The 23,400-nt window shown below is 36.0% G+C and overlaps 1 protein-coding gene across 2 annotated transcripts in view; it reads right to left on the bottom strand.

Moving 5' to 3' along the window:
* Positions 1-23,400, bottom strand: part of LOC145686088 (WD repeat-containing protein 26) — a 65,864-nt gene that overhangs the window by 5,628 nt on the left and 36,836 nt on the right. For both annotated transcript variants that reach the window (XM_081759024.1, XM_081759025.1), the window contains exons 9-11: positions 16,908-17,053; positions 14,979-15,187; positions 715-903 (exon numbers count right to left, since the gene is read on the bottom strand). In XM_081759024.1, coding sequence (XP_081615150.1) covers positions 715-903; positions 14,979-15,187; positions 16,908-17,053 — 544 coding nt within the window. The remainder of the gene's footprint in view (positions 1-714; positions 904-14,978; positions 15,188-16,907; positions 17,054-23,400) is intronic.

The raw sequence follows: 23,400 nt of genomic DNA, 5'->3' as shown, positions 1-23,400 counted from the left end.
AGAATGACAGCACGTGCTGCCTAAGATCAGCCGAGGGTTGTATGGGGGAAAATGAGTAGTGGTTGGGGCAAGAGATCTCTAAATTTGTCTGCAACAATATACACTTGAGTACTTAAATTGATTTTATGAATTAACTGATTAGTTGCAGTTGATAATTAAACATTATCACCCTTTTGTTTGTACGGATTGCGTGTTTCATCTTTTGATTGTTTAGATACAAAACTTACAAGTGTTGAGTAGAATTTACAAGAGCGCATTACGGAATACTTGGGGTTATTTTTCCGTTTACAGGTTATGGAATTTATATCTAACGTCATCAGAAAGAGATTCCGGCTTAGCCACCCCTGCCCGTGAGTATGGTCCTCTCTTGGACTGAATTATTGCGAAGTGAAATGATGTCTTAAAGAGGATCAACATCTGGGAGTACAAGGTAATATTTCGAGTTTTCGAGTTTTGTACCCAGAAGAATACTAAAATAATTACTCCTGATCACTCCTTTAACTGCGTAGAATATTAAATTCTGTAAATGCTGATGTACATTTTTTTTTGTTTTGAATTGTCAACTTTTATCTCTGAATGAATACTTTTTACTATTTTCAAAAGATACCATATGGTAATTATTTTCCCAAACCATATACTTTCTGTTTTCTACATGTGCAAAGTTTACAAACTACATGGGAGTCTAAATGCAAAAAAGCAATTTCCAAAACTTACCTATGACATTTTTTCGCTTCCGGTACTTTTCAGCTGGGCCCCAAATTCTGATTGTACAATCATCTGAGACAGAAGCTAACATTTTATGATACACTGGGTTCCAAGACACGCAATTCACAGTTCTGGTGTGTCCACTTAAAGTTGCTATCGGCAGTTCGCCTTTGATATGCCAAATATAGACTTTGTTGTCTGTAAAGAAGCGTATGTGAAAATATACTTAACAATAGGTCTAATACAAATATTTAAGTATTATTCTTTCTTTTATAAATACACACTGTATAATAAAGTACGTGGGGTTTCACGAAATGTTAAACATACCATCAGATTACTGCCACACTTACAATATTTTATCTTAATTCTGAGTATTAAACAGGTACGAAGGAATCCTCATGTATAATTTATACACACACTTATGCGTACTCTGTTCAATTCCTTGTACGAGCTCATGTGATGTGGATCACACTTAAGCTATAAGTCTACATCTCATATAGCCTCGGTGCTGAGAAGGAACATTAAACTTGAGAGTAACAAATAGACGGTTCCGTGTTGAATATTTCTACAAGCTTATGTCCTATCTACAAAAACGTTTTTGTCATATACACGCTTCATGAAAAACACTAAACCGATTCTCATTCATCGAGAACTGTGTAAAGATGTGATGAATAAAAGTGGAGTGAGGCGTTGGTGCATCATGTTTAAAAATGGCCATACAAAAGTTCATGATGAAGACCGAAGTGGGAGACCGGCAAAAATCGATAAGATTCGTGAAAATCAACATTTTACAATAACAGAGCTCTCGGTTGAGTTTCCGCAAATTTCACGGAACTTACTACATGAAAGTGTGACCCAAAAGTTAGACTACCATAAGTTTTGTGCAAAATGGGTTGCGAAATTTTTGACAGAGAAACACACACATACTTGATTTATCCGTTCGCTTTTCATGTCATAACTTGTTCACATTACGTCGAAAATTAAAACACTTTCGACAAGTACTCTTCAGATTTTGAATCTGCACATTCTAGTTTTAATGTCGTGAAATGTTCGTCTATGTCTCTGCGGTCCGTCTGAGTGCAATGTGTATTTCAAGAGGAAAAGAGCTATCGACAATCGGAATTCAGATGGTTGTACTGTAATTATATTCGAAAACAGTCAGCTACAAAGTACGATTTAAAAAACAGTAATAAAAGGTATGGGTCACCGTACAAAATTTTCTCGCTCCAATCCCCTGAACTAAATCATGTTATGCAGCAGTTACTAATGAAATATTTTCTTGTGAAATACGAATGAAATTATACGGCGTTTCCGGAAAATTTCGCCCGAAGAAAACTTATTCCCAAAAGTGAACTATCCCTTATGAATTTTTTCATAAGTTACTTATGTCATACACTAGGGTTATTAATAAAATATCTGTTTGAAAAATATCAACAAAATTGCACGAGTTGTATTTGAAATAATTGGGAAGAAAGGGAAAAAAACGCATGCAAGATTAAACTACCGCCTTGGGTATGTTCATGAAAGTGGTATGCGCAACATTATAGGATTATTAATGAAATACTTATTTATTAAATATGAAACAAAATCCCATAGAGCCGTTTGTGAAAAAAATAGTCTAAAACAGTGGCGTAGAAATAGGGTAGGCAGGGTAGGCATTGCCTACGGGCGCAGGCCGTTTCAGTTATTAGGGGGCGCTTCAGGTTTTTAATATAAAAGAAGCAAATTATATAAACGGAGCCCCAAGTTCTCGTGGTTTTCATTTCTGAACATGGCAAGAATAAAAATTCCTGCTCACTTCACTCTCAGTTTATTACAATTGCGCATCAAATTATTGGCAATATTGCAAACTCGTCGAGATTATAGCACTGTATGATTAAGAAATTAATCCTCCTGTATTAACACGGTATCAGTCCTATATCACATGTACTGAGCTTATTAACTTTAAATAAAACTCCCCTGCGCAAAAGGCTTCAACAATAATGACAAATTCTATGACCTATAAGATCTGGATTAAAACAAATTAAAAAGTGTTGTCATGAGGCACAGCACAATTGCTACGTACTGCGGCTACACAGAACCAAGCACAAGCAATAAGGATCGGGTAAACCGGGCAACTGCTCGGGGCGCCTACGTCAAGGAACACTCAAACGAGCAACCCAAAATAAATTTTCAAATATATTTTCTAGTAACACTGTAAAATGTAAAATATAGGCTGGGACTTGGTGGGGGTCGGGGTGCCAAAAAGACACTTTGACCGGGCGAAAATTTTGGTCATGAATTGGAGATCTCTGCTCTGATAAAAGAATTTGCAGAAGCAAAAGTAATACTGGTGATACTGGTTGATACATTCAGAGCCGTAGCTAGAGGTTTCGGCGCCCAAGGCGAAGTAGAATTTGGAGCCCCTACACTCACGTTACCAAGCTTTACTTACATATATATATATATATATATATATATATATATATATGAGAAGCGCTTTTGTAGTTACGCTACGCTGGATTTTTATCTAGCTGTTTGGACAGATCACTGCAACAGCCAAAAGCGATCATAATGTAGTCTGTCACAAATAAGTTTTTTTTCAAGACTCTTATTTTTTGTTACATTCGACAAAACTACCTTTTGTTGTATACAAATCCACTTAGAGAACAAGTATGGACATTTGCAACTATTTATCCCGTTTCATACCATCGATAAGAAATGGAATTTCAATACATTGGAAAATACGTGGTTTTAAAATGACCACACAAATAGCACTTTAATTTCGATTCTTTTACGGTAAAAAGTCTTTTGTGAAATGTAACGGAAATTCAGAAGGAGTCTCCTTTTTGAATTTTTCAATATTGATCGATGGAGATGAAGAATTTGTTTGAGGTTTGTATTTAAAATCCAAAATATACTTTGGCTACTACATATATTTGAAATTACAGTAGTTACTTGATTCTTAATAAATGAAAGTTGTGAATGTAAGGTTACTTATTATTAATTAACATACTAAAAATATGTTTATATTTTGTGTGTATGTATGTAGATAAAATATCACACAACTAGATACAGATGCACAAAAAATATCCTGGCGATACAAGTAGGGAGAAATTATCCCAATAAATTCCTTCAAATTGGAAGCATTTCATATGTCAATGGAATTTTAAAATCACTCGTAGCGATCAGACTTTGATAAAGACGAGATTGGGTTAAGCCCCTACTCTATAAACTGCTTCAAGTTCAAAGATGTTACCATTCCCCTTGTTTTAATATACCTGCGCAAACATCAGCTTGCGAGTGTCTCTTCACTCCTCTCATTTTCACACCTTAATTCTCACCGTCGTGACTAATCCGATTGGGTAGAAAAGCGGGATTAACTAACCAAATTCATCACCATCAAAATACTGAAATATTTCAGATTTTTACCCTTTCTGATTTTGAACATGCTCCTGCGTACACTATAAGTACACTCGGTACTTTGTATATAACATTCTTATTAAGATATCATATACAATAATATACTTTAAGTAATAAGTAAAAGCCTATTGTGACTCTTATTGAAAGGTCTGAGTTGCGAGCGGAGCAAGCAAGAAAATTTATGAAATCTGTTGTTTCTTTGCAAACCGACAACAATATTGATTTAATAGGGCACCAATACTTTTCGGGACGACGCATCGCCTACTCATTTCCAACATTTTTCTTTTCTTCTTCCTCGTTCGGCGCCCTCTTGCTATCAGAACCCGGGGCGACGGCTACGCTTCTCCCCCTTCTTGGCTACGGCTCTGGATACATTGTTGTTTATTTACACTACCACTGCAAAAAATTCCGAATTTTACATGAGTATATTTTTAATGAACAGGACACACTGTCCAGTTTACTTTTAAAAGACATATCACAACGATAAAAAGAAAAACGGTCAATACCCTCCCACTGATAATTTTCGGTTTATGGCTCTTTCTGCCCGTATGCTTAAGTTATAGATGGTCATGCATTTGGCCTATTCGATGGGTGAGGGGCGCCACTAGGGATTTTGCCTAGGGGCGCCAAAAGCCATTGTTACGCCACTGGTCTGAAACGTGACTCAACCCCAAGAGTACACAGCCGCTTGTGGATATTTTCGTAAGAAGTAATTTACCAAATATTATGATGTTATTAATGAAGTGTTTATTTACTAAATAGGAACAAAATCACCTGAGTAATTTTTTTTAAGAAAATTAATCGTAAGTACTCACCCATACGAGTAAACTACTACTTTCATAACTAGTAGATCACATCATATTATCAGGTTGATGTACCATCAATGAGTTTTGTACCATTGTTCCTCCAAAACATGCTCCAGTTCCTTAAGAGATGCTGGTGGAGGGTAATGAGACCGAACACGCCTTTCTAACTCAGACCACAATGGTTCAATGATGTTCAGATCTGGTGATTGTGGAACCCAGAGGAGGTATGATAGCTCCTGGTCATGCTACTCAAACCATGATTTCACCGTTTTTGCAGCGTGACAGGGTGCCAAATCATCTTGGTAGATGCCATCACCATCAGGAAACAATGTTTGGGCCATGGGCCTAGCCCCCCAAAATGGCCTCATACGCCTTAGCATTCATCATTCCATGTAGAGCTATGATGGGACCTGTAGAAAACCACGATATCACTGTTCATACTGTAACAGAACCACCCCCATGTTTTACAGTTGAGAGCAGACAGTTTGTATCATAGGCCTGCGACGGTGTGCTCCATACGTAAACACGACCGGTTGTTGGAAACAAGGTGAAGGTCGATTCATCGGACCACATTACGTGTTTCCACTGCTCATGAGTCCACACCTTGTCGTTCTTGCACCACTGGATACGCCTCTTTGCATTTACTGCTGTGATCAGGGGTTTGGCGATAGCGTCCCTGCCATGAATTTTCATTTTATGAAGTTCCCGTCGCACTGTTTTCAATGAAACAGGATTCTGTAGGCCGGAATTGAGTTCAGACGAAATTTTCATTGAAGTGGTCTTCTTTTTAGCTGCTACAATCCGTTTTAATGCCCTCCGGTCCCTATCTGATAGGATTGTCTTTCGACCACTGTTATGCTTTGCAGACGTCGTCTGCCCATGAATTGTGTATGCCTTCGTGACATTGGACACAGTGCCTTTCGATACCCCCACAATGTTCGCCCCTGTTGCCACTGAAGCTCCAACCAGACGGGCACCAACAATCATGCCTCTTTGGAAGTCTGTCTGTCATTTTACCGCACCACTTTTACACCACGACACTCACAGGTGAACTGGTTACTGCTGACGGAAGAGGAAGGTCCACATGACATTGAAAACAAAAAACGATCGGCAACCGCAACACGTGTTGTACAGTGGAGGGCCAAACTTACGTGTCCTGTATGAAGTGTTTTTAGATTTTTTTTGTCAACCCCCTCTATATATATCGTTAGAGCTGTTTTTGAGAAAATCACTTTTTATTATTATTATTATTATTATTATTATTATTATTATTATTATTATTATTATTATTATTATTATTTTCACCTTAATTTTGGGAGTAGAAAGAAAACTTGACAACCCTCATCCAGATGAATCTTATGAAAACCTTAAGTTTAACGAACAGACAGATATTCAAAAATCACTTTTTCGGTATCTAGGAACCAGGAAACGTGTAAATCCGTTACTTTTTTTTTTTTTTTTTTTTATGATGACATACTTTCTTCTCTCGTAGCGTCGCTCGAAAGTAAAAATGAGTCCTCAGAAGAGCACAAATGCAAAACTTTAAGGACAACAAAAAGAGTTCTTTGACTATCAAAAAGTGAAACAAAGTTTAAGAGTTCCGAAAATTGCAATAGCCTTGCTAAAATAAATTAAATTCGCATCATGCTCTCAGTTTAATGATTGGTAACTATAGATTGCTTACTTAGTTATTTTTTCGACATTGTATTTCGGTTACTTTGCTGCAGCCCAATGCAAAAAATAACAGCACATCTAGATAAGCCCTGTTCAACGTTTGTGTAACATAAAGTAACCAAGAAAGTTCTGTAGCTTTTTCACCCACCACCTTCGAACATCAATATGTCACCTAAGACGTACCTAGAAGATCAAAACGAGTCCCCATCAGCATCGACGACCTTCTGCCAACGTTCTGGAAGGCCATGGATTCCATCACGGTAGAACTTGGTGGGCCGTGAAGCGAAGAAGGTATCAAGTGCATTTTGCACCTCTACTAGCGTTTCTAACTGGCATCCTCTATCAAGGTGTTGTTCAAGGAATGGAACAGGTGATAATCCAATGGTGCAATGTTCGGGGAGTATGGCGGATGCAATAGTGTTTCCCATCCAAGGTGTAGAATTGTGTCCCCGGTTGTCCTAGCCACGTGGGGCTTAGCGTTATCCTGTAACAGGAGGACTCCTTTCCGATTCAGAAGTGCTGACTCCAGAGTTTTGAGTTTTTCTTGAACACGGCTCAGCTGCTGACTGTACACAGTTGCATTGATGCTCTGACCAGCTGGTAGCAGTTCCCGATGTACGATGCTGCGAGCAGTCCATCAAACACAGGGAAGGACCTCTTTCTGGTGCAGTGGTGGTTTCGGCGGTTTTGGAACCGGTTCATGGGATGCTAACCAATGATGATGGCGCCGTGGAGCTTCGTACAGGACCTACTTCTCATCACATATCAACACCCTGTCCAGAAATGACTCCTTCCTCACACGAGACAGCAAAGAAACACAGGTGTCTGCTTACGTTGCCTTCTGGCCTAATCAAATCATGTGAGACCCATCGACCCAACTTGTAGTGCTTCCTAAGTTGTTGGAGGTGCTGCCGAATGGTTTCTCTACTCAACTGAATTGTAGTCCCAGCTCCTCACATGTCTGGCCACTGTTCGACTTAATTGTTGCTTGCAGATCTTCATTTTGTACATGTGTTGGTCTTTCGGCACGTGGTGCGTCTTCGAGTGTTCCGTCACCGTCCTTAAACTCGTTAAACCACTGCCGCACTGTCCGCGTAGTCACGACACCCTCACCAAAGGCTTGGCATATCTTTTGTCCCGCTGCAGCGGCGTTTGACCCCAGTTTGAACTCGTACAGCATATACGCCCTTATGACGTTCTGTGAAGATCCCATGTTCACTCTGTCCTTACGAATTGCACGGTGTACTGAACTGCCAGAACCAGGTAGTATGTTGGATATACCCACACCAACAACTGACTTTCGCCTTATCTCCATTCGCATTCAACTCTCAGTGTGAGGGCCAATCGAACATTACCCTCCACACAAACCAACAAAACTTTCTTGGTTACCTTTATACAAATGGGTGCAGAAAATGTAACGAAGATGCCTCTGATTAAGTGGTTCTTTGCGAAAGAAGCTAAAAGAAGCGGTACACTAATAATATGATCAATTAACAAACAGAAGAAACGATTAGTGTTCTCACAAGCTTACGTAAATAGACAAATAACGGGAAAATGTTTTGTCCGTTGAATAGTAAAAATCAATGAATCTACGTTCAACAGCTACTCAATAGTATACAGTAAGTCTGCAGAGATTTAATGTATGTACAATCAAGAACATAACACACGACACAAGGTCAGAGGTAAGGGAAGGAAAAAAGTGCGCCCATTGAAAATACAATTAAGAGTATCTGACAATAGTGAAAGGCAATTCAAGCCAATTTATTAATCAATATATCAAAATATATACCAACTATTTTGATACGTAACAGACTAATTTTTTTTTTTTATAATAACGATACTGACACAGCATTGCGTTTCGTGAGGAAGAAATTACCTCCAACTATATGTTCCATCTTAAAAGCAATATGTCATTATTTTTGACTGCAATATTCAGCCTTAGTCACGAAAGAAATATGAGGTATTGCAACGACATCTTGTATTTTCAGTGTAATTTTAAATATCGGGCAATGTATGGTTTTAAAATATGCAATAAACAGTTTGAAGAAGAAGAAAATACGAAAATATGAAAAAGAGAGAATCAAACTTAGATGATTTTTGATAAGTTTTGTCTTTACGTTGTCATAACAACGTTTTGTAAATCGATATGATTCCGGAACCATCTCATAAAATAATGTGTGCATAATTATAAAGGTGTATTTATTTCAGTAATAGTGTGCAACAATAAAAGGAGGGGAAGTAAAATGTAATATAAACTGTTTTATGTGATTTTTTGTAGTATAATCTGGACTGAGGACCTGGGTATAACGAATTACGTTATATATAATTTTGGTGGTTTGCCGCCAGGAACCTTTAGGTGATTCGTCGAAGTAAAGTAGGCAATCTCTTAAATAATAAATTCCAATAGTACAGATTGACTATAAGGCTGCGAGGTGATTTTACTAAAGAGATAAGACGGAGTTTACCGTGTTGAGAAGTGGCACAAAAATTCCGAGGAATATTAAAAGGAGTCTCACTGGTATGGGAAATACATCTGAAACAGATGGCAACAGGAAAATGAGCTTTTCTCACCTGGCCAATCTCATTAAACAATTAAAGCAAGATTTTGGTGATCAAATGAATCAACAAATGGAACAATTGAAGCAACAAATGGACCAGATAGAACAATTAAAGCAAGATTTTGGTGATCAAATGAATCAACAAATGGAACAATCGAAGCAACAAATGGACCAGATAGAACAATTAAAGCAAAATTTTGGTGATCAAATGAATCAACAAATGGAACAATCGAAGCAACAAATGGACCAGATAGAACAATTAAAGCAAAATTTTGGTGATCAAATGAATCAACAAATGGAACAATCGAAGCAACAAATGGACCAGATAGAACAATTAAAGCAAGATTTTGGTGATCAAATGAATCAACAAATGTAACAATCGAAGCAACAAATGGACCAGATAGAACAATTAAAGCAAGATTTTGGTGAACAGATGACACAACTCAATAGTAAAATCGACCAGACTACTTTACGAATTGAACAAAGTGATCTTAAAATGGAACGAATTATACATAGATTCACTGAAATGCAAAATTCCATCGAAGTGGTAGAAACTATAGTTAATGATCACTCCGCCCAAATGAATGAACGCACCAATCACAGTAAGGAGTTATAGGAAAATTTGTCAGTTACTGAAGAATTTTCGTCACAAGTTAGCATGAATACTTTAAGTGAACCTGAACCTTCCATAGAAACAACAGAAACTGCAGATCTTGAGTTTGCATTAGTGAAATTTACTGAGTGTTCGCAAAAACATACTGCTGTAATGGTTGGATCAGATTATCCTAACTTCTCTCTTCTTTCGAATGTTTTTGATTGTTTAATTGATGCTGCGTGTAATGAAGATTTTGGTATGCATCAATGTGCGAAAAGTTATGGTCATCTTTGTCTAATGAATGCTATTGACTGTTTGTATTCACGATATATTCAACATGACATTAATCCCGGAGATGAAGTAATGGTAATAGAATCGTTTAATGATATGCACACGACATTGGTTCATGTAGCAGGAAGAAAGTTGATTCCAATATTCATGAAATTCAGAAATTTCAGTACGTGTGTTCTCAACAACGCTTGTAGTGATTGTTCGATTGAGTTAGAGCTATTGAAATGTTCACTCAACAAAAAGACCAAAACGATAATAGTGAACAATCAGATGGTGCTTTGACCGCATGCGGTGCAGTGCGTTACCTTCAATCATCTAAGTATGACATTACAAAATTTTGAAAATCCATTAATGGTGCAATACAGTACTAACCTGAACCAAACTAACCTTAGTCGAAATCAAATTCGAGATGTTCATGTGAAACTAAAGTGTGATACCAATGTAAAAGGCGATGTTAAATTCATGTGTACCGGTAATGTAACCGAACATAATTATAGAAGAAACAGAAACCGAGGTAGGGCAGACTACCGTGGATATTGTGTAAAGGACAAGTACAGATCTGTTAGGAGACACGACATTTTGCCACCAGTAAAACGAATGAAAACCGAACTTAATTTTACCGGTAAGATAACCGAACCTAATCTTGGTAGCAACAGTAATAGTAATCGTACACTTAAGAAGCATGTACTCATTAGATCTAATTTCGTTCGAATTGGATTTCGTAGAAATTTCATAGACGGTACAAATTCTCAAAATAAGAAACAAAGAACTGTAGAAGTAACGTGCAAGACTGTATTCCGATTTGTGACTTTTAATGCAACTTGAATGAATTCGTTGGTCATGTAACAAGCTGAAGTTACGGCGTCCAAGAAAACCGTATTCAATTGATTTGCTTTATTTCGCTTTAAATATTGTTATGATTTTGTTTGTTATTCGTACCTTTATGATCTTGATATGATCTTGTCTTTTGTTCAGTGTGTGACTTTAATTTCTGTTCTGATATTAATTATCCTGTTTTATCTTAAGTATTATTGTTATTGTTGAAAATATATGTACTTGATCCTTTTTCGTTCGAAGAACAACAATATGAATATCAAAAATACATCTTTTTCAAAACCTTCTTCATTATGCCCAAGTAAATGATTATTAACTTGTAACAACTTTTTTAATAGACCCGAAAAGGACTTAAAATTAAATAACTTGTAAATCAAATTTCGAATGTGCCTTATCGCCGTTGAAATGTATAGATAAAGGAAGTCAATGATAAAATTTAAAATAAATATGATAATAATATTGTTATAAAAAAATAAATATGATATATAGTTATATGAATTGTAATTTTCATATATACGAGGTGCATTCGAAAACTCGAGTGATTAATATATATGTATTACTTCACGGTCCAGGATCCTTTTCTTTTAATTGCAAACCCAATAGAAGAAAGTCCTATAGTTCGGGCGACATGATGCAACGACATCTTGTATTTCCAGTGTAATTTTAAATATCGTGCAATGTATGATTTTAAAATATGCAATAAACAGTTTGAAGAAGAAGAAAATACGAAAAAGAGAGAATCAAACTTAGATGATTTTTGATAAGTTTTGTCTTTACGTTGTCATAACAACGTTTTGTAAATAATCGATATAATTCCGGAGTCATCTCATAAAATAATGTGCGCATAATTATAAAGGTGTATTTATTTCAGTAATAGTGTGCCACAATAAAAGGAGGGGAAGTAAAATGTAATATAAACTTTTTTTTTTTTTTTTTTTTTTTTTTTTTTTTTTTTTTTTTTTTTTTGTAGTATAATCTGAACTGAGGACCTGTGAATAACGAATTACGTTATAGTAATCAGAAATTCCAGCGAAAGATATGGAAAACTGCAAACAGAAAGGTTTAAAATATTATTGTCAACAGTGATGAAATCCAAAGATGCGATGTCTTTAAGCCTTAATGATCGATAAAGAAACAGATATTACTACCCAACAAATTTTCACGTTTTATTTATCAGCTATGTTTATGTTATAAAGGTAAGTCACGCAACGCTAACTACTATTTCCTACCTCCAAGTCTATAACTTCATGTATCTTATTTTTTGTACGAATTATTATTTCACGCAAACGTTACTGGAATAGATGTCTAACAGATTCACATAAAATTATAATTGCACACGGTTATACTGAATGTTGTTAGCTTCCTACTGAGAGATGAAGTTTATTTATTTATTTTTTTTAACGTGCAATAGTTTGCAATACTGAAAGTGATAAATAAAATTTCTTGAGGCTTGAAAGTCATTATTTTTATTTAGACATTGTGACTAAATTTTATGTTATGATATATTACAAAGGTAAGTCAAACATTTTGCAGTATTTCAGTCACTTAATTGCTTTATCAGTCAAATTACAACGGAAGTTCCTATACTCAAAGTAGAGGTCATTATGTTGCACACTGAAGCCACCGTTTGGCCAGTTCCATCTCACACCAATACTAGTTTTTGTATTTAAAGACAAAGAACTGCACTGTACTAATCACCAAGTGAAAATCGAAATTCTATGACGAGGCTATCTGTTGCTTTTAACGCCTGAACCCTTTGAACCTTTAAGGCATATATGTGATACTCTAAAAATATATTATATCTGCCTTTGATGACACTGAAGTTCCTCACCCACGAAGTTTGCTCAGAAAGCGATCAAGAATTTCCTTCTCAAAATTCAAGATTCGTCCTGTTTGTTGCTATCCAGCATTGGGTTCCTATACGAATAACTGAATTTTCTTTTCCTGGTAAAATTCCTCAATCAATTTTCTTCCAATATTTCGAGTGTAACGCTCGGACACTAATCCAAGGGCACATAACGACTTAAGTTGCTTTTCACAACACGATTTTCCATTGTTATTTTGTCTTAACAGTGGTAATTTAAGAATATTTCGTAACTTTTATCGATACCTATGCTCACCTGCCTTTCCCAAGATATTCATATTGCTCTCGTTACTTTATTATATACACAATGTATGTACGTGTGTTCCCTTGGGTGTCCGAGTGTTACGCTCGAAATATTGGAAGCAAAATTGACTTGAGGGGCATTACATGGTGTAATCGGAAATGTTCCACACGTTCGATAGGTAATTATAAACTGTTTCTCCTAATTCTGCACCTTAGTTCACTAAGTACGGTTGTCACAAAATCTAGTTTTTCAGGAGAAACGAAAAACGAAAAATAAACTGTGAACTTCTTAGTAGACAAGCGCATTTTTACAACTGCAACAACTCTGAAACTAGCAAGGTTAGCGCCATGAGAGAGATATACCGACAGGCAATTTATACTTATTAATATATGATAAAAAGTAAAAAATTTCAAAAATGGATATCCACTCATAGTGAACTACTATAAATATACGAAATTATTTATAAATGTTCAGAAACCTGCAAGAATGCGAACAAAAAAAAAAAAAAACTGCTATCTGTTAGGATTAGGATTTAGATTTCTGAGCTGTCGGCATCTAAGGCCATTTAGCCCGCCACGTTTTGAGGGATGACGTCCCTCGGCGAGCACACTATCCGGGGAAAGGGAAGGAAGAAAGGATTGGGATAGGAAGGAAGTGGCCTGGGACCTAGAAGTTAGGTACGACCCCGGCATTTGCCTGGTATGAATAAGGAAAACTTCATTCAGAGTGGCTGGCCGAGTGCCCCCACCGGGAATCGAAACCGGGACCGCTCGCACCGAAGGCGAGGGCGTTAGCGACTACGCTACGCGGGGCCACTAAAACTGCTATTTGTGTATGCAATGCAATTATCATTTGCTTTTCCAAATCCTAGATGAGTATGACCAATTTCTCAAATGTACAGACAGCTACTAGTATATGCAGTGCAACGTGCTTGTCAAATTCTCTTATTATTTATCAATAATAATTATTTCATGTTAGCTTTGTAATAACTTTGCTTGCACTATCTTCACAATACTCTTTCAAATATATCAAATTACATAATAATTATCATCAAGACAGCAAAAATTTGCTTCAATTGGAGTGAAACAGGTCTCCTATTCAACACGATGATGCTCATAATGACCGACATCATATGCTACACAACTGGTTCCCAACCATTTTTGATTGATGAAACACTTAGCTAAACCCCCACAATTTCGCGACACAATTGTTTATTATTATTATTATTATTATTATTATTATTATTATTATTATTAATAATAATAATAATAATAATAATAATAATAATAATAATAATAATAATAATAATAATATAAATGGTGATAGTGTAAGCTTTTAAGTTTCTTTACAATAGCCACTGCAGTACTGAGCATTGTTGCTAGCACATAAGGCATTGACTGGTACACCTCTGTTTCAAAATTATTAAATGCTTCATTACTTTTAAATTCTGAAATTTTAACACATATTTTATGGGACTGAGCCACACGCTTGTGTCGCAACCACTGTGCTACACATCGATATTGAACAGCTTCACCTGGACAAACGTCTACAATTTGAAAACGAAGTTCAATTTGATTACCGATGGTAGTATATATGGTTCAGAATCCATATTAAGACTAAAATACTTGCCTCACGTAGCCTTGGTGCAGAAAAGTAACATTACATAAACAATAAAAATTCAAATTTAGCAATGAATCCATATGCAATCACTCATATTTCATCGAGTATTGATCATTTTCTTTACTTATTACTTGATCGAACATCTTGTAAGGTGACAATACATAAATATTTCTTGATTTGTGTTTTAGATGTGCATTGGAATATGATGGCAGTTAAAACTAATCCTACTACCAATAACTAGGCATCCTAACTACATTTTACATGCGAAATCTTACAATATTTACGCCAAAGCCTAACACGATATGCCAACCTACTGAAACTAAACGAATTTCCCAATTTGATTACATCTTTTGAGAAGAAAAACTGAAAGTTAATGTTATCTTACCTTCACTGCCACTGGCAACGAAGTCTTGATTTAGACCTCCAAAACAACTGTGAATGGTAAAATGACCTTGAGTAACGCCTTGAAACTTGCGCACAAGGCATCTGTCCTGAAGGTCCCATAAATGAACACCTTGGGTGGCCACATTGAGCAATGCAAGACGGTCTGCTCGATTCACAGAAAAGGCCATGACAGGGTGGTCTTCTTGGAGACTGAAGTATAAGAAAAAAGCAAAACATTACATTGTTTGTAGAGATCAAATATACTACTATCACAGAAACAGATAAAAGAGAATATGTAATATAATTGCAGACATCAAGAATCTGTAGTGTTTTATTATATAAGATGATTCGAAAGTCTCAAGATATCCTTTCCTATCCGAAACGGATGAAGTTATGCGACATTCGAATCTACCTGAATAAATCGAGCTACGGGACCTATGGTTTAGAACTGCATAATTTACATCGTTTACCAAACATTGTTAGGGTCACTAAGTCTACGACTCTACGGCTCAGGTGGGCGGGTCATGCAGTCAGAATGAAAGAAAGTGGAAATGCTTTCAATATTTCAACTGGAAACCTAATCGAAAAAAAAAAAAAAAAAAAAACTAGGAAGATCTAGCTGCAGATGGGAGGACAGTATTACGATAGATCTTGCAGAAATAGGAATATTGCATAAAGTAGAAACTGGGTCCAATTGATTACGGAGAGAAGTCATTGGAGAGTTTTTGTGAATGTGACACTGACAATAGCTCGCCACTGATATTACACATTGCTCAGAGTTCTATACGCGGTAGAGTTAATTAATATTTTTGTTTGAATGATTTTCCTTTTCCTGTTATCTTTGTATCAATATTAGCAAATAGCAGTAAAACCTAAATAGGTGAAAACTGTGCAAGTGCATAATCTTGTTTTCGAGACAAAACGAGTTTAAAGTTGGCCGATCCCACAAGTTCCTTTAAAAAAGTGCAATTATAAGCCACTATCTCTCTGGCAAATAACATTATTCTGTTCAAATCACTTTACCACATGAACTTTCTGGTGTGTAATTTTCATTTATAACTTATCTCAATTTTGACCAAAATGTTATTTATACCCTTATGGTTTACAGTCATCCATTTAGCTTTAACCACTTTTGTTTATTACACGCTGCATATAACCTTAGATCATTTATTTGCTTTTGCTCTTTCCTACGTAATAATAAATACACATTCAACCTGCCTCAACTTGCCATCAATAAGCACAACGACATTACAGCATTATAGCCATGCCACTTATTGTTATGTCCACATTGCTCTATATGCACTATCTGATTCCGAAGTTAAAATTAATTAGTTAATTTTATAAGAATTCTGATAAATGTCCCGAGCTTTTACTAAAAAACACACACACATACACACTTACAGAATATTACAGTAACAATATTACAATATAGTAGAATTGAACTAACTTTTAAGAGCATATATGGTTGTATTAATTTTATCAAATTTGTTTCTAATGTGTTTGGAATGTGAAAACCATTTAGCACGAAGATTTTACCAAATGACAAAGATTCAGTGAAACTGTATTTGATATAAATACAGCACACGAATTTTTGGAAAGTCCGTTTTTCTTAATGCAAGATACATGTGTTTTGAATAAGTAATTTCTTAATGTTAAATAAGAATAAATTTGTGTAATTTGCACTAATCCTATAATCCGCAGAATTTGTGGTTCTGTGTCATTTATTTTTACTTCCTTTAAATCATGACGTCAGCTATTTGAATAAACTGCCCTTAGAGATCTTGACTTCTTGCGCTGTCTATGGAGCAACTGACAGTTAACCAAATTAATATGAGACGTAAACTGTTAAATGTACTGCTTTACTTTGTATATCTGAAATAAACAGAATATAATTTCTCAATCCTGAATCTATCAATTCTTTCCTACTTACATATTGAAGTCAGACAGTTCGTCGAAATTGTAGCCTCGGACTCTATGATGGGTATCTGCAGCCAGCACAGTCTTCCCATCGCTTCGGCACCATAAACAATTCACTCTAACACCTTCCCAAGAGTCCAGGACATTTCCTTCAAGGTCCTGAAAATAGTCACAATGAACATATTTCACAAACAAATATCAAATGCACAAGTGTAGTTATTTCGATAGGTTAGAATTAATCTACAAAAGAATATCTTTATTTTTCCTGAAATTCACTACTTATATATAGAACGTTTAATAAAATACGCGTATATGGAATATACGAAGAACATAACTCCACTACTCACATACAGAAACATTTAATAAAGTACGCTTACACGGAATACATGAAGGACACACAGTTCTTCAAGGCTAAATAGTAAGGATTCTTCTTTTCTGTACGAGATTTAAGTTTGGTTTTCACTGGCAGCAATACATATCATATTTCAGAGCTGAAACTCGTCGTTAAACGCTGAACCATCAATCTAGCTCACACCACACACAATGAATTAAAACTACCTACTAATGAAAACAGAAGACATCCAAAAGCAGAAAGAAACGAGTTAAAATTTCAAAGTTAAAAAAAAAAAAAGTTTTGATTTTACACAATGGCTGCTTTAGGTATGTTTGTTTATACTGCAGAGCACGATCATATTTCAATTAACATGCTTTACGTAGCAACTTATTTTTTGTAATTCTAGGTTCTCTGTGTGATAATTATCCCTATTGTGAACACACATTGTTATTTGTCTTATACTAAATTCTTCAGTTATCATGCAAGTAATATGTTTCCAATTACATGAAGAAAATTAATGGAAAACAAAAATTATATGCTATTATGCTAAAACAAAAATATAAGAAAATAAGTACACTTAAGACTAGCTTACAACACATTCACCTTCGACTGATTATTAAAATACTCAGATCGAATTTATCATTAGCAGGGTTAGGATTTTTAGAGGAATTTTCATAGGAAAACTGGGAGGAAAAAAAAGTGCTAAAAATTAGGCGAAATGGAGCAAAAAGATGCCATTTCTCTTAACCATTTAGACAACTATCTACGTACTTATAAAAGTAGTAGACCACGGACTTATACTAATTGTTACCTCAGGAAGGGATAAACGTCAAACTTTGTTCTTGACAACATTAACCAGTTCTAAGTTGTTAAATGTAAGTCAATTTTTATTTGAGATAAAATATCTATGTAGATACTAAAGCTTCTTCCTACACTCACAGAGGGATAAACTTCATAGTAACCTAGAGGTGACTTGAATTTTGAATTTTAACGTCCCTTTCAACAGCAAGGCTATATAGAGACGTCGACTTACTGATTAACGTGGAATCCGAATCACATTAACTCCCTCCGGTTCGATTCCCACCCGGGTCTCCCACGTCAAAGGCGCGTACGCTAACCGCTTAGCCACAAAGGAGCTCTCACATTAATTTAGAGTGGCAACTCAGTAGTAGATGTTGCGAAATCGACTATCTTCGAATCCCCCCTCCCCTCCCACCGGAACCAAAAAGATTCACGCATGCCGGATGCGACTGGGCGTGTCCACGGGTTGCAGATAGTAGAAACGACCTTGGATATGGGGGTTAGCTGCGAAAAAAGGAGGAATGACCTAACGAATATGCAGTTGTGGAAATATGGATAAAGGAGCAAACCCTGACAGAAAATCCTGGTCCACTAGGTTGGGAATTGAGTGTTGGGTTAGCAACCTTATTTCGTAAAAAGAAGATTGTTGCAAATATCCTAACCCAGCCTCGGAACTCGAATGGAAATTTGGAATCGGAACGGAAGATGATAATGAGAAGGAAAAAGGATATAATATTAGCCACATGGAACATTAGAATCTTAAACTCACGAAAGTAGAAATAATAAGATAGGAGCTGAATAAATATAGTGTGAACATCGCTGCATTATAGGAACTACGATGGGAGAAAATGGAATAATTAGTACAGGAAACATATACTGATGTACAGTGGAGGAAACTTGAACATCAAAGACACACGGGTTTTGTTACAGAAGTCACTACAACCACAAGTAATGAAATTCTCACTAACCAACAAGATGTATAGCCTAAGAATAGGAGGGAAATTTTTCAATGCGACAATTTTCAGTGTGTACGAGCAAACTGAAGAGGCAATTACGGACGAAAAAGATCAAATCTATACTAAATTAGTTGAAGAAATAAGCAAAGTGCAAAGATAGAATATTAAAATAATACTGTGGGATCTAAGTGCACAAGTAGGGAAAGAAGAGATCTACAGAAGCACGGTAGGAAAGGAAAGTCTACATGGTAACAGAAATGATAACGGACTGAGATTAATAGACTTTGCCGGTGAGAGAAACATGATCATAAAAAGCATTCGGCAACCTAGAAAGGATATACAGAAAGAAACATGGATGTCTCTGGATGGAAACATAAAAAGCCAAATAGACCACGTCATAATAGAGCAACGACATGCCTCAGACACACAGGGAAGCAGCTGTAGAGGAGTGGATGGGGATACAGATCAGTTCCTAGTTAAGACTACATAGACAAAAAAGGAGAAAGACACGAAAAACCACAAAATAGAAGGAATAAAAGATAGAGAATTACTTGATAAGTACACGAGAAAGTTAGGGGAAAAGCTGGATATAGAAAGGGAGAACTGGAAAGAAAGTAGTTTAAATATGAAATGGACCATATTTAAATGCATCATCAACAACATAGTTTAAGAAACATAGGAAAGAGAAATGGGAGAAGAAAACGGAACTGCTAGACGAAGAATGTGAAATAGCGATAGGAGAAATAACCGAAGCCAGGAATAGAATGATAGAGACGGACAAAATAAACAGCTAACGAATACATGAAGAAAAGAAAAAAAGCACTGAACAAGATATGTAGAAAGAAGAAGAGAATATGAGAAGACAAGGATAGCAGAGTTAGAGAAAATGAAAGAGAAAAAGGAAATCAGAAACTTCAATGGGAGAACAAGGAAAATGAAGAAAGGATTATAGCCAAGATCAGTGTTTTATAAAAATAAAAGAAACTAATAGGGGAAAAGAAACAGGCATTATAGAGAGATGGAAAGAATATTTTTGCGGACTATTAAATGGGGGGGAGGATGAAGAAGTGAAGAAAAAGGGAAAATAAGCAAAGAGAAAACACCTCACGAAAACTTAGAAGAAACCTTACCCCCATCACCAGGAGAGGTACAGAAGGAAATACAGTTCAAAAAACAAAGCGCCCGGAGAAAATGGAATAGAATCAGAACTACTCAAGGAAGGCGAGAAGTAGTGGCAAGAACATTACATGAATTGATAATGGAGGAGTGGTAAAAAGAGAAAATACCTGATGGATGGTTTATGGGGATAATACATCCGATACGTAAGAAAGGAGATAAGGCAGACTGTGGAAATTATAGAACAACATTATTAAATGAAGTACACAACTTCTTTAGCACGATGGTATTGATAGGACTAGAACGTTGGGCAGAACACATAATAGGATATTATCAGGCAGGATTCAGGAACCAACGATCAACAACGGATCAAAAATATTCACACTACGTCGAATACTAGAGGCAGTCTACGAGTTTGACAATCGTTGCAGCAGATGTATATAGATGTTAAGCAAGCATATGCAGTCTGTACAAAAATTAGATAGTCGAAATAGTAAAGAATTTGGAATCGTAAACAAACTAGTCAACCTAACCAAAATGACCTTAAAAACTACAAAATGTACAGTAGGAATAAAACAAGACTTGTCTGAAGAGTCTGAAGTTAAGAGGAGGTTAATACAAGGCAATGTAATCTCAACATTTTTTTTTTTTTTCAAATCTTAGAAAAAGTAATATGGCAATTCCCTATTAACCCACGAGAAACCATTTTAAATAGAACGGCTCAAAGCCTAGCATATGTAGATGATACAGCAAATTCCAAAAAGATCAATAACGAAAGGGATATGCATATGCATGATCATACAATAGAAAGAACGAGGAAGTTTAAGTACTTACGCACGGCAATCACCAAAGACAATAAAACATCAGAGGAGATACCAGAAAGAATAACAAGTGCAAATAAGTGTTATTACACATTACAGAACGTATTCAAATCTACGAGGAACGTCAGCGGAAAAAAACAAATTAAGCCTGTACAATACGATATTATAACCAATAGTTATGTATGGTTCGGAAAGTTGGATAATGACCATGAGAGAGAAAGAATGGTTAGTGAGAAGGAAAAGAAAGATCCTGAGAAAAATATATGGACCACTAAGAGAGAATAACACGTAGTGTGTTAGAGCAAACTTAGAATTACAAGATTTATACGACCAACCAAATATAATTGTAAGAATCAAGCAAGGAAGACTAAGATGGGCAGGACATATATAGCGAATACATGAAAGTAGAACGGCTAAGAACATGGTCATATAGGGAAATCAGATGGTCGAAACAGAAGAGACAGGCCCAGAAGAAGATGGATAGACGACATAGAAGAAGATGTAAAGAAATTAGGCATGGGGGCTAAAGAAGAAAAGCAGAGAATAGAAAAAATGAGAGGAGAGTGGTTAGGGACGCCAAGTCCCTCCAAGGACTGTAGCGGCGACAATAAAGTAATATATATAAGCAAACTTTAAACTTGTTCCGCACGAAGGTTGATAGCGCACTTTATTTGTGTCTTTCTGTTTTAAGTTTTTATTGGTACCCATCACAGTTTTACGACCGTGGATACACACCAGTTGCCTGAAAATCAAGTGTTTTCTCTGGCTAAACAAGTCTGTGCACTTTAGAAATTGGATATGAGATGTTTGAACCCAGAGAAAGCACAAACTGCTTTCTTGTGAAAATTCTCGCTCTGTAAGACGACACTCAATCCACCATGCCCAATAACACGGTAAATTCGGAGGAATTAGGGCTATGGTTTCTCTTGAGTAGAGTTGAGTTGATTTTGGGTTTAACGTCCCGTTCAGCAGCGAGGCTATATGAGACGTGGACCTACTGATTAACGTGGAATCCGAACCACATGAGCTCCCGCCTGGAACCGAACCCGGGTCTCCCACGCCAAAGGCGCGTACACTAACCGCTTAGCCACGGAGGAGCTCTATGGTTTTTCTGTAGGCAATAATGTGATTCGGAGCGTTCAGAAGAATTTTCTCAGGGTAGAGATGAGCTGATTTGCAGTATTATATTCGTGTCTAAAGGACTTGCAAACCCTATGAGGAGCATTTGCTAAGCACGTTACATGCTCTAACTTTTGAAGCATATTTTCATTTGTTAACTTCCGAAACCATATACGGAGCGTCTAGTCCATAACCAAAGACATTTTTAGGAACTTAACTTTTAACTGTACTGGCATCAGTTTTCTCCAATTCATGCAACAAAGAAACACCAAACCGCTAAAAAAAAAAATATGTCTCTGTCCAATTGCGCCTCTGGTTTCATCTATCATGATTCCCATATCCAACACTTTCAGCGTAATTCATACGGTTTCCCGGTAGATTGGCTCAACACAGTCTTTGTTTTCTTAAAATATTCTCATTGGGTACTAGCAATCTGAATTTTGCGATGAATTCTTTGAAGTTTGGATGGTTCGCTATATTGAATAAAACTCCCGTCTACGTTAAAGATGCACACAAATCAATATTATTATTATTTTTTTTTTTTTTTTTTTTTTTTTTTTTTTTTTGTAAATTTTACCTCTTCGAAGAAAACTGTATTTAAATACATTTAGTAATATAGTTTGTTGGATTTTACTTATTTTGCCAGATAACTTTCATTCTTTTGATGTACTGAGCTGTAAATGTGGTGCTGTATGAATTTCACTGGTACTTTTCGTCCGAAATCAATCCTGAATCTCATACTGCATCGTATTATATGTTCCATTGATTTCAATTTATCTCTAATAAAATTGCTGCCCAAGGGCAAAATACCGGAATTTATTCACCTTTGGCGTGGCTAATACTTTATTACATGGAGACAGAACCAAAATTTACGAACAGTAACAGAGACTATAGACTATAAAACAATTAAAATAAAGTTTGAACCAAGAATGGCAAGAATCGAAAGTATAATAACAATACCGTACATAAGTAGCTAGTTGGTTCTGTTATTGCGTTGTAAAACTATGGATAACACAAAATAAATAAATTAAAATGACATAGCTATTTGGAATAAAATTTTAGGAAGTATCGGGGAAAAGAAGAAACAAGTGAGTTTCGTTTGACAGTATGAAACTACGTAGACTTCCAAACTATGCAAATTCAATACTCAAACATGAAGTAGTGCATCTGTAACTACTGGTTACAATACAGGAATACGATCAAAAATAGAACCTGTTCCTTAACGTTGAATCCATATTAAAAAGCCACTACTCGCTATTCCTTACTCGGTTTTTGTTGTATGGCGATAAATACTGACACCGGAAATCTTTAATTTGAACCATTTCTGGTTTGAATAGAGGGTTAACGGAGATGGAACCT

Source organism: Thermobia domestica, chromosome 5 (assembly GCF_964235325.1).
Source record: "Thermobia domestica chromosome 5, izTheDome1.hap1.1, whole genome shotgun sequence".
NCBI lineage: Eukaryota > Metazoa > Arthropoda > Insecta > Zygentoma > Lepismatidae > Thermobia > Thermobia domestica.
The sequence above is the reverse complement of the archived record's forward strand: the minus strand, read 5'-3'. Positions and strand labels throughout refer to the sequence as shown.